The sequence below is a fragment of the Oncorhynchus masou genome, chromosome 25 (assembly GCF_036934945.1).
Source record: "Oncorhynchus masou masou isolate Uvic2021 chromosome 25, UVic_Omas_1.1, whole genome shotgun sequence".
Lineage (NCBI taxonomy): Eukaryota > Metazoa > Chordata > Actinopteri > Salmoniformes > Salmonidae > Oncorhynchus > Oncorhynchus masou.
This window is the reverse complement of record NC_088236.1, coordinates 5568022-5581211: the sequence shown is the minus strand read 5'-3', so window position 1 is coordinate 5581211 and position 13190 is coordinate 5568022. Positions and strand designations below refer to the sequence as shown.

Below are 13190 nucleotides of genomic sequence, written 5' to 3'. Positions count from 1 at the left end.
CATTCTGTATGTTCCGTTGCCATGAGATATATTCCGTTGCCACACTATATGTTCCGTTGCCACACTATATGTTCCGTTGCCACACTATATGTTCCGTTGCCATGCTATATATTCCGTTGCCATGCTATATGTTCCGTTGCCATGCTATATATTCCGTTGCTATGATCAAGGACCCATGATGTCAATGTTACTGTCCTTCTGTTACCGGGTGTTAAACCACTTCACTTACTGTAGTAAAATAACCCAAAAGAGAGTCACGGTGTCATGTCATAGCTGACACCCCATTCTTATTGCAGACATCTTTGAATCTTAAAAATGGACGAAATGTGAGTTTTTTTTAAACGTGGTCACATAAATGGTCAAATTTACTGTCATTCTGTTACCAAACTTTGCATCTATCTATCTATCTATACACACACACACACACACACACACACACACACACACACACACACACTACATACATCAGTTGAAGTCGGAAGTTTACATACACTAAGTTGACTGTGCCTTTTAAACAGCTTGGAAAATTCCAGAAAATTATGTCATGGCTTTAGAAGCTTCTGATAGGCTAATTGATATCATTTGAGTCAATTGGAGGTGTACCTGTGGATGTATTTCAAGCCCTACCTTCAAGCTCAGTGCCTCTTTGCTTGACATCACGGGAAAACCAAAGAAATCAACCAATATTTTTTTTTCTAGACCTCCACAAGTCCGGTTCATCCTTGGAAGCAATTTCCAAATGCCTGAAGGTACCACGGTCATCTGTTCAAACAATAGTATGCAAGTATAAAAACCATGGGACCATGCAGCAGTCATACCACTCAGGAAGGAGATTCGTTCTGTCTCCTAGAGATGAACGTACTCTGATGAGAAAAGTGAAACTCAATCCCAGAACAACAGCAAAGGACCTTGTGAAGATGCTGGAGGAAACAGGTACAAAAGTATCTATATCCACAGTAAAACGAGTCCTATATCGACATAACCTGAAAGGCCACTCAGCAAGGAAGAAGCCACTGCTCCAAAACCAGCATAAAAAAGCCAGACTACGGTTTGCAATTGCACATGGTGACAAAGATCATACTTTGAGAAATGTCCTCTGGTCTTATGAAACAAAAATAGAACTGTTTGGCCATAATGACCATCGTTTTGTTTGGAGGAAAAAGGGGGAGGCTTGCTAGCCAAAGAACACCATCCCAACCGTGAAGCACAGGGGTGGCAGCATCATGTTGTGGGGGTGCTTTGCTGCAGGAGGGACTGGTGCACTTCACAAAATAGATGGCTACATGAAGCAGGAAAATAATGTGGATATATTAAAGCAACATCTCAAGACATCAGTCAGGAAGTTACACCTTGGTTGCAAATGGGTCTTCCAAATGGACAATGACCCCAAGCATACTCCAAAGTTGTGGCTTCAGGACAACAAAGTCAAGGTATTGGAGTGGCCATCACCTGACCTCAATCCCATAGAACATTTGTGGGCAGAACTGAAAAATGGTTTGCGAGCAAGGAGGCCAAGAATCCTGACTCAGTTACACCAGCTCTGTCAGGAGAAATGGGCCAAAATTTACCCAACTTATTGTGGGAAGCTTGTGGAAGGCTCCCCGAAACATTTGACCCTGTAACGATCGTCGTATAGAGTAGGCCAAAGCGCAGCGTGGTGTGAATGCATACTTTAATGATTGACGAACAAACTAACAAGACGACCTCTATCGAAACTCTGTGCAAACATATAACATAGACAATAACCCACCAACCACAATACAAAACAGGCTACCGAAATATGGTTCCCAATCAGAGACAACGACAAACACCTGCTACTGATTGAGAACCATATCAGTCCAAAACACATAGAAACAGACTAACTAGACATCCAACATAGAATGCCCACTCAGATCACACCCTGACCAACCAAAACATAGAAACATACAAATTAAACTATGGTCAGGGTGTGACACCCAAGTTGAACAATGCAAAGGCAATGCTACCAAATACTATTTGTGATAAAATAAATAAAAGCTGAAATAAATAATTCTCTACTATTATTCTGACATTTCACATTCTTAAAATAAAGTGGTGATCCTGACTGACCTAAGACAGGGAATTTACTAGGATTAAATGTCAGGAATTGTGAAAAACTGAGTTTAAATGTATTTGGCAAAGGTGTATGTAAACTTCCAACTTCAACTGTACATACATACATATGTATGTATGTATGTATGTATGTATGTATGTATGTATGTATGTACATATAATATGTATGTATAAATTATATATATACATATGTGTGTGTGTGTGTGTGTGTGTGTGTGTGTGTGTGTGTGTGTGTGTGTGTGTGTGTGTGTGTGTGTGTGTGTGTATACACATACACACACAAAAATATGTTTTAGATAAAATATATATTTTTTTTACTATTTTCTACATTGTAGAATAATAGTAAAGACATCAAAACTATGAAGTGACACAGATGGAATCAATGGAGTAACCAAAAACAAAGTGTTAAACAAAATCAAAATAGATGTATTATTATAATAGATGTATCATTCTTCAAAATAGCCACCCTTTGCCTTGACAACTGCTCCTCAGTAAAAGGCGAGCTCGCTCCTCAGTCAGCTGTAGACACATATTGGCTACCTGGCAACATGACATCGTTTCTCATTTCTGGAGGCAGTGGAGGCAACACAATTTGACCCAGCCCACAAGGCCAGCCCAACCGAGGCGGACTTCAAACTGCCAATGGGAGAAGGGCTCAACACCGCCATGGTTTGTTGGACAAAGCCATGTGGAAATGAATGCTGTTTTTTTTGTAGTTTTTTTTTGGGAGAGGGTGGGGGAATAAATTCCTGAAATAAGGTCAGAGGTGAACACAGATCTAATACGTTTAGTTCTATGTAATAATCATCAGCTAACGTCACTTTTTGTGAAATGATGAAGCATTTATGGAATTCGAAAGCCTGGTTCCTCTCTAGGTTTCTTCCTAGGTTCTGGCCTTTCTAGGGAGTTTTTCCTAGCCACCGTGCTTCTACACCTGCATTGCTTGCTGTTTGGGGTTTTAGGCTGGGTTTCTGTACAGCACTTTGAGATATCAGCTGATGTATTTATATAGCCCTTCGTACATTTGATTTGATTTGATAAAGCACATTAAAAGCTTCATAATTAATTTAAAAAAAAAGTTATGTAAAATGGACTGCTGTGATTACCTGAGCCTGTGTTAACCTCAGACTTTGTTTTCCACGTTGATCCCAAACCCCTATTCTTTCACCGCAGGAATGGCTGAACGAACCAGAGGCAACACATTGTCCTGGACGTAGGACTACAAGCTGGCGAGATCTATGGAATGTATTTTTTGAATCAAAAACAAAAACCACAGCACATAGATGGGTACATAATCGATGGGCTTTTATACTTCCTGCATTTATACTCCCTGCATTTATACTCCCTGCATTTATACTCCCTGCATTTATACTCCCTGCATTTATACTCCCTGCATTTATACTCCCTGCATTTATACTCCCTGCATTTATACTCCCTGCATTTATACTCCCTGCTTTGCTCCTCGCAATGGCCACCATTCCACCCATTATGTCAAATCAAATCAGATGTTAATGGTCACGTACACACGGTCAGCAGATGTTAATGGTGATGTACACACGGTCAGCAGATGTTAATGGTCACGTACACATGGTTAGCAGATGTTAATGGTGACGTACACATGGTTAGCAGATGTTAATGGTCACGTACACATGGTCAGCAGATGTTAATGGTGACGTACACATGGTTAGCAGATGCTAATGCGAGTGTAGCGAAATGCTTGTTGCTTCTTGTTCCGACAACGCAGTAATAAGCAAAAATTCCAAAACTACTGTCTTATACACACAAGTGTAAAGGGATAAAGAATAAGTACATAAAGATATATGAATGAGTGATGGTACAGAGCGGCATAGGCAAGATACAGTAGATGGTATCGAGTACAGTATATACACATATGAGATGAGTAATGTAGGGTATGTAAACAAAGTGGCATAGTTTAAAGTGGCTAGTGATACCTGTATCACACAAAGATGCAGTAGATGATATAGAGTACAGTATCATCATTGACTTGAATGGGGACACCCATTATCTTCCTTCTATTTCTACTGCAGCAAATGCAGGCTGAGCAAAGGAGAAAATGGGTCTTAAAAGATTTTTTATAAAAAAAATATATATATATTTTTTGCTATTCAAATAGTTACCACGGTGACCGTGGTAATTTGGCTGGCCAATCAACCTTTCATCCAAAGTTCCATGACCATCACAGCCCTAGATACTACTGTAGGTCACGGGTGATAGACTGACTGGCTTTCCTGGCAAAACCCCTGTGGCAATTTCTGTTGTTTCCAGGCTTTATACATGGGTCATGCACCACAATGACTGCACACACACACACACACACACAACCAGACGTGAAAACACAACGCATCAGCTAAACCACAGGCTGCCTCCCATATGACTCAGCAGTCAAATGAAACCTCTGTATGTGTGTAAGGCAGGACGTGTGGTGTGAGTCAATACCCTCAACATAAACATTTTCCCCATCACTCATGAAAAGCTGAAGTCCCCTCCTCTCAGTGATAGTGGTGACGACGATACGGAGACTACAGCCACCATGACAGGTGGAGAAAAAGGAAAGGCTTAGGGAGGGAGGTTCCTTATCAGAAACAAAATATGAAGGCTCTGATTGAGCCGATGCATGTTGTTGTTGCTGTCTGACAGCCCACGAGGTTGCAACAAAGTCATTTGATCCCTGATGAACCAATCCATGATGAACCAATGTTTACACTTAGCTACACCCATTCAAATGTTAAATCGCACACAGATTTACAATCAGCTGATTAGTGGAGTTACTAGGCCCGAGTCTAGTAGAATGATGACATTACCTTTCTGTATGTGGATGATGTCAGGGTAGTATGGTTTCTGTACGTGGATGATGTCAGGGTAGTATGAGGACATTACCTTTCTGTACATGGATGATGTCAGGGTAGTATGAGGACATTACCTTTCTGTACATGGATGATGTCAGGGTAGTATGAGGACATTACCTTTCTGTACAGTGGATGATGTCAGGGTAGTATGAGGACATTACCTTTCTGTACGTGGACGATGTCAGGGTAGTATGGTTTCTGTACGTGGATGATGTCAGGGTAGTATGGTTTCTGTACGTGGATGATGTCAGGGTAGTATGAGGACATTACCTTTCTGTACATGGATGATGTCAGGGTAGTATGAGGACATTACCTTTCTGTACGTGGATGATGTCAGGGTAGTATGGTTTCTGTATGTGGATGATGTCAGGGTAGTATGGTTTATGTACGTGGATGATGTCAGGGTAGTATGAGGACATTACCTTTCTGTACGTGGACGATGTCAGGGTAGTATGGTTTATGTACGTGGATGATGTCAGGGTAGTATGAGGACATTACCTTTCTGTACGTGGACGATGTCAGGGTAGTATGGTTTCTGTACGTGGATGATGTCAGGGTAGTATGGTTTCTGTACGTGGATGATGTCAGGGTAGTATGAGGACATTACCTTTCTGTACATGGATGATGTCAGGGTAGTATGAGGACATTACCTTTCTGTACATGGATGATGTCAGGGTAGTATGAGGACATTACCTTTCTGTACATGGATGATGTCAGGGTAGTATGAGGACATTACCTTTCTGTACGTGGATGATGTCAGGGTAGTATGAGGACATTCCCTTTCTGTACGTGGATGATGTCAGGGTAGTATGGTTTCTGTATGTGGATGATGTCAGGGTAGTATGGTTTATGTACGTGGATGATGTCAGGGTAGTATGGTTTATGTACGTGGATGATGTCAGGGTAGTATGAGGACATTACCTTTCTGTACGTGGATGATGTCAGGGTAGTATGGTTTCTGTATGTGGATGATGTCAGGGTAGTATGAGGACATTACCTTTCTGTACATGGATGATGTCAGGGTAGTATGAGGACATTACCTTTCTGTACAGTGGATGATGTCAGGGTAGTATGAGGACATTGCCTTTCTGTACGTGGACGATGTCAGGGTAGTATGGTTTCTGTACGTGGATGATGTCAGGGTAGTATGGTTTCTGTACGTGGATGATGTCAGGGTAGTATGAGGACATTACCTTTCTGTACATGGATGATGTCAGGGTAGTATGAGGACATTACCTTTCTGTACGTGGATGATGTCAGGGTAGTATGGTTTCTGTATGTGGATGATGTCAGGGTAGTATGGTTTATGTACGTGGATGATGTCAGGGTAGTATGAGGACATTACCTTTCTGTACGTGGACGATGTCAGGGTAGTATGGTTTATGTACGTGGATGATGTCAGGGTAGTATGAGGACATTACCTTTCTGTACGTGGACGATGTCAGGGTAGTATGGTTTCTGTACGTGGATGATGTCAGGGTAGTATGGTTTCTGTACGTGGATGATGTCAGGGTAGTATGAGGACATTACCTTTCTGTACATGGATGATGTCAGGGTAGTATGAGGACATTACCTTTCTGTACATGGATGATGTCAGGGTAGTATGAGGACATTACCTTTCTGTACGTGGATGATGTCAGGGTAGTATGAGGACATTACCTTTCTGTACGTGGATGATGTCAGGGTAGTATGGTTTCTGTATGTGGATGATGTCAGGGTAGTATGGTTTATGTACGTGGATGATGTCAGGGTAGTATGGTTTATGTACGTGGATGATGTCAGGGTAGTATGAGGACATTACCTTTCTGTACGTGGATGATGTCAGGGTAGTATGGTTTCTGTATGTGGATGATGTCAGGGTAGTATGGTTTCTGTATGTGGATGATGTCAGGGTAGTATGAGGACATTACCTATTCTGTATGTGGATGATGTCAGGGTAGTATGGTTTCTGTATGTGGATGATGTCAGGGTAGTATGGTTCCTGTACGTGGATGATGTCAGGGTAGTATGAGGACATTACCTTTCTGTACAGTGGATGATGTCAGGGTAGTATGAGGACATTACCTATTCTGTACAGTGGATGATGTCAGGGTAGTATGAGGACATTACCTTTCTGTACGTGGATGATGTCAGGGTAGTATGGTTTCTGTACGTGGATGATGTCAGGGTAGTATGGTTTCTGTACGTGGATGATGTCAGGGTAGTATGGTTTCTGTACGTGGATGATGTCAGGGTAGTATGGTTTCTGTACGTGGATGATGTCAGGGTAGTATGGTTTCTGTACGTGGATGATGTCAGGGTAGTATGGTTTCTGTACGTGGATGATGTCAGGGTAGTATGAGGACATTCCCTATTCTGTACGTGGATGATGTCAGGGTAGTATGAGGACATTACCTTTCTGTACGTGGATGATGTCAGGGTAGTATGAGGACATTACCTTTCTGTACAGTGGATGATGTCAGGGTAGTATGAGGACATTACCTTTCTGTACGTGGATGATGTCAGGGTAGTATGAGGACATTACCTTTCTGTACGTGGATGATGTCAGGGTAGTTGGCCAGATGTCCCTGGTACAGCTGTAACAAATCCATTAACGGATCCACATCTTGTCTTGGCTGCTCTGCAAAGTAGTCTCCGATAGCATCGTATGCCTCTCCTGTATACGCTATGGCCTGGTTCAACCCTACTGAATACGCCTGCTGGTCCAGCTCAAACGCCTGCCCCAGGACTTTAAACGCCTGGCCCACTTTCTGGTACTCCTTCTTAAACCCCGTGATCTGTTTCCGGGCAAACTCGTTGGTGGTGGCGTTGACTTGGACCACGCTGTCGTCCATTTTCTTAGTGAAAGCTTTGAAGCCGTCGATCTTGGACTCGACCTCGACCAGGTCCAGGGGGGGTCCGGAGGGCGTGGAGATAGTGAGGAAGAAGTTAGCCCCCACCATCTCGTCCTTCTCCGCCTTCCTCTTCCCCTGCTTCCATGACTTCTCGTCTGTGCTGTGGAAAATAATTAAACCTTGGATTTTCACAAAGCATTTTAATTTTGTTTTACAGAGCCAGTGAAAAACACGTTTGGCGTGGGCCAGATTCATACCCATACCAACACAGGCCTCGTCTACATGTGTGATCTGAATGGCAAGCAGTTACCACCAGACCATCCCTAGGCCACTACTGGCTGGAGCTTTTTAATGACCCAAAATACGCTTTACGCTAGCCTGAGTGCCAGTCTGTTTGTGCTATTATGACAACTCCATTGCTGTCATCATCACGCCAAACACACCAATTCTATGAGGAGTTGGCAAGAGAGCAAAAAAAAACAGACTGGCACTCAGGCTAGCTTTACAGAGCAAAGGAACACGGAGAGGAGAGGGGGGTGGGGAGAGGGGAGAGGGGAGGAGAGAGAGAGATGGGGAGAGGAGAGGGGGGTGGGGAGAGGAGAGGGGGTGGGGAGAGGAGGGGGGGGTGGGGAGAGGAGAGGGGGGGGGAGAGAGAGAGATGGGGAGAGGAGAGAGGGGGAGAGAGAGAGATGGGGAGAGGAGAGAGGGGGGGAGAGAGAGAGATGGGGAGAGTGGGGGTGGGGAGAGGAGAGAGGAGAGAGAGATGGGGAGAGGAGAGAGGGGAGGAGAGAGAGATGGGGAGAGGAGAGGGGGGTGTGGAGAGGAGAGAGGGGGGAGAGATGGGGAGAGGAGAGGGGGAGAGAGATGGGGAGAGGAGAAGGGGGTGGGGAGAGGAGAGAGGGGAGGAGAGAGAGATGGGGAGAGGAGAGGGGGGTGGGGAGAGGAGATAGAGATGGGGAGAGGAGAGGGGGGTGGGGAGAGGAGAGATGGGGAGAGGAGAGATGGGGAGAGGAGAGAGAGAGATGGGGAGAGGAGAGATGGGGAGAGGAGAGCGAAGGAGAGAGAGAGAGATGGGGAGAGGAGAGGAGAGAGAGAGATGGGGAGAGGAGAAGCCTACCTGTTGCAGGTGAGGAAGTGCTGAAAGACATCACACTTGGACAGGACCGGGTGGCTGGTCATGTGACTCATCCACCATATCAACCCTTTCCTCCTTTTAGAGATAAAGTCCTCCTCAAACCGCCCCGTGGCCTGTTTCTCTGGGATGTGGGGCACCGAGATGACAGGGAACTTCTCCACCAGCCGGCCGTAAAGCCAGTCAAAGTGTTTATACCTCCTGTTTACCTGGGTCTGTGTGTGGGTGGGCGTCAGCTTGTAGGCAATGTAACTCTTCATCCCTTTGAACTTGGTCTGCTTGGTGGGGTCGTCTATGGTACAGGCGAAGGGGTATGGGTTTTCCTGCCATTCTGGACCGTATTGTCCCGTTACAACACAGATCTTATCCCCATCTTTCACAAACCCAGCTGCCTCACCTAACACGAACGCTTCCCCTCCTGATTTCACAAATGTTGAAAACCTATTGAGGTTTCTACTGACCGTAGCAGAGCTCTTGGCTTGTTGAACGTTGCTACCTTTAGACATCGATGTTGACATTCTGTATGTAGACGGTCCGTTGCCATCAAAGTCCCTTTGGTAATTAACCCCAACAACCCCGGGTTCGTCCGCCACTGTCGAGCTGTCATCCCAGTCATCATCCCAGTCTTCGTCGCTGCCCTGGCTGGCTTGATTAATGGGTTGCTGCTGTGCTGGAGCAGGCGGTGACAACGCTGTAAGCCCGGGAGATGTTACTGATGTTTTGGACAAGTTGTCAGTATGATTCTGGATGTTATAAGTGGAGGCATCCCCGAAACCTCCGGTTGGAATATTGGCGTATCGGGATCCAGATGTGCTGTTGTTGTTAAACGTGGACGCGGTGTCGTTCTTCAGGATCTCAACGTAGGACGCCGGGAAGAGACCTCTCTCGCCTTTGCTGTTGGATCCTTCTAGCCAGCCTTCAATATCCTGTTCGCTGTACAGAGTCACTATTTCATTTTCTTTCACTGATATCTCCCCGGGGTTTTCGGAATTAAAGTCGTATAAAGCCCTCGCCTTGAGCGCCATAGTTCAACAACAACTGGAGCGCCTAACGCGCAACAAAATAACCAGCGAGAGCTACACAACAAACTCTCCCCCGGCGGACAAGCCTATCCAAACTACTAGAAGTCTGTGTATGAAGGTTGAGAAGGCGCACTGCTTTGGGGAAAAACTCCCACCGAAATGTCCCTTCTTCAAGCGACTTACGTATTACAATCCAATTTTATTTTATTACCGTTAAAATGTGCAATAAAATTATTTCGTCCAGGTTTACCCCCGTTAGATGTGTAGCCTCGTTATTGTGTGTGTCTCTCTCTCTCCTCGCAGACTCCCTTCTCCGCGCAACAACCACACATAATCAGTCCGAATAATGGAGGGTGGAGCTAGGAGGACGATCAGATAACAGGCGACATTAATCAAACGCCTATGCTTTAGTTGATGGGCGGGTGTGGGTTATGTGATGTGATTTTCTTTAATATAATAATATTTTTCTTTATTTTCTTTAACGTATCAATTCATAGATGTTACCAGAATCCTACTACATTTACATGTATTTATTTTCATTATCAGAATGTAGCATGAATGTAAAAAAAATAGTAAAAAAAAATATGTAAAATATTTGAATAGCAATTTATCAATGTAGTAACATTGGTGATTATAATGTGACAATGTATCACTTTTTAATCACATTTGTATCTTCTTTCAAGTCTATATTTATAGTCTCAGTCAGCCCTCAATGTACAGAACATCTATTCATACATGTCAGATATCATAACAACTATCAAGTTCTCAATGACTGACACACCTCATGTGTCTATTTACAATTTAAAGCAAATTGAACACTTAAACAAAAAGATATTTTTAAGATTTTTTTTTTAAAATAAAGCATTTATACTGTTAAGTAATTCAATAACATTACTACCAATAGGTTTATATAGCAAAGCAATGCCAGATAGAAATGGTATTGTTAGAGAAATATTTATAATTATATAATTCATATCAAAAAACATAACGCAATCAATCACTATTGTTAGTGGTACTGTATTATCTGATCAGGTCACCGTGTGTACTTTAACTCACATCCTTACCTAATCAATAGAGTAATAATCAATAGTCAATCATTAAGAGTCCTTCTCCTCACTTTGTATCCTAACAGGTGTCCTCTGTTTAGACTCCACCACCAGTATCCCAGCATAACACAGCTGTTTAGACTCCACCACCAGTATCCCATCATACCGGAGGTGAGGGCCAGGGGGTGGCGGCCTGGAGGTGGGGCCCTGGAGGCCTGATGGTGGGGGCCTGGGGGTGGGGGGCTGGAGGTGGGGGCCTGGAGGCCTGGGGTGGGGTTCTGAGGGTGGGGGGCCTGGGGTGGGGGCCTGGGGGTGGGGGGCTGGAGGTGGGGGCCTGGAGGCCTGGAGGTGGGGGCCTGGGGTGGGCGGCTGGAGGTGGGGGCCTGGAGGCCTGGAAGTGGGGGCCTGGGGATGGGGGGCTGTAGGTGGGGGCCTGGAGGTGGGGGCCTGGAGGCCTGGGGGCATGGGGTGGGGTTCTGGGGGTGGGGGCCTGGAGACCTGAGGGTGGGGGCTGGAGGTTGGTCTCAAGTCCTAATAGTGGGAGGGGATCAGACCTGCATTCAAATTGTTATTTAAAATCTTTCCAATGCTTTTAGTATTTGCTTTAGCCTGCCTGGAGTACCAGATGGATGGGGTTCACCCCTTTTGCAACTATTTTCTTTTGCTACCATTGGCCAGGCAAGTATTTGCAATGATTTCAAATAGTATTTGAACCCAGGTCTGGACCTGGTGGGGCTATAAGAGGGCTGTTTTCAGAGTTGGCAGATATGCAGCAGGAGATCAGATTACATATGGACACCGGGCCAGAGAGTCCCCCTGGAGATATATCCACCCGTGGTTCTTGTAATAGCTTGTCATGATCAGAGAGTCGTGGATCTTGTTTGTTTTGGGTGATGTCATGTGAATTGATCATTTGTCGTGTTGACGTGTCATTTGAGTTCACTACTAATGTAAACTGTCAACACAGTTAATAACTCATATGAGTCATATGTTTCTTTACACACTAAATGTAATATATTCTAACAAACAAACTAAATTCATGAATAAAAGGCCAGACAAAATGTAATATAACTATTTTTAAATGTTTTTGAGCTCAGCAAATGTGTTTCTCTGGGGGAAAAATAGCATTAGGTTATTACAACAATAGCAACCATTGAAAGGATCTAATTCTTAAAAAAAAAATGTTAGTCTAAAAATGACATACCCAAATCGAACTGCCTGTAGCTCAGCACCTGAAGCAAGGATATGCATATTCTTGATATCATTTTTGTGTAAATGTGAAATTGATGTAGGAGAATATAACACATTAGCTCTGGTAAAAGATAATACAAAGAAAAAAAAACATGCGTTTAAAAAAAACATAAAAAGTTTGTTCTATCATCTTTGAAATGCAAGAGAAAGGCCATAATGTATTATTCCAGCCCAGGCGTAATTTAGATTTTGGCCACTAGATGATAGCAGTGTACGTGCAAAGTTTTAGACTGATCCAATGAACAATTGTATTTCTGTTCAAAATGTTGTAGCAAGACTGCCCAAATGTGCCTAATTGGTTTATTAATACATTTTCAAATTCATAATTGTGCACTCTCCTCAAACAAAAGCATGGTATTACTTCACTGCAATAGTTACTGTAAATTGGACAGCGCAGTTAGCTTAAATTCTTGTTAATCTTTCTGCCCATTTCAGATATGTCTATGTCCTGGGATTTTTGTTGTTGTTGTTACTTACAACCTCATGCCAATCACATTAGCCTACGTTAGCTCAACCATCCTGTGGGGGGGTGGCACACTGATCCCATAGAGCAGGTATTCCCAAACTGGGGGTATGTACAATGCCGTCGGGGGGTATGCCAAATTAAAGATTTTTTAAAATACATTTTAAAAAGTATATATTTTTTTTTTCTTCACATTTTCAAACAGTCCATTTATATTTTCCAACAGGGGCTATACATTTGGGTGAGTTTTCTTTCCTCGCCTGAGTAGCCTCGTTTCACTGCCAAAAATAAAATTAAACCATCTAGTGTTCAGTGAAATAACAACACAATGTCAAATACAGGTAGCAAATAATTAACATCCGTTCGAAAATTGATAAATGATTAAAAAAAAGAAAAGGCTGTCACGCCCTGACCTGTGTATTCTTTGTTTTCTGTATTGTTTTGGTTAGGTCAGGGTGTGACATGGGTGATGTCTGGTTTAGTA

At 43.6% G+C, this 13190-nt stretch overlaps 1 protein-coding gene across 2 annotated transcripts in view; it reads right to left on the bottom strand.

Moving 5' to 3' along the window:
* Nucleotides 1–10265, bottom strand: part of LOC135513704 (sorting nexin-18-like) — a 28470-nt gene extending 18205 nt beyond the window's left edge. For both annotated transcript variants that reach the window (XM_064936577.1, XM_064936578.1), the window contains exons 1-2: nt 8910–10265; nt 7483–7952 (exon numbers count right to left, since the gene is read on the bottom strand). In XM_064936577.1, coding sequence (XP_064792649.1) covers nt 7483–7952; nt 8910–9949 — 1510 coding nt within the window. In that variant the 5' untranslated portion in view covers nt 9950–10265. The remainder of the gene's footprint in view (nt 1–7482; nt 7953–8909) is intronic.
* Between the last annotated feature and the right edge of the window lie 2925 nt (nt 10266–13190).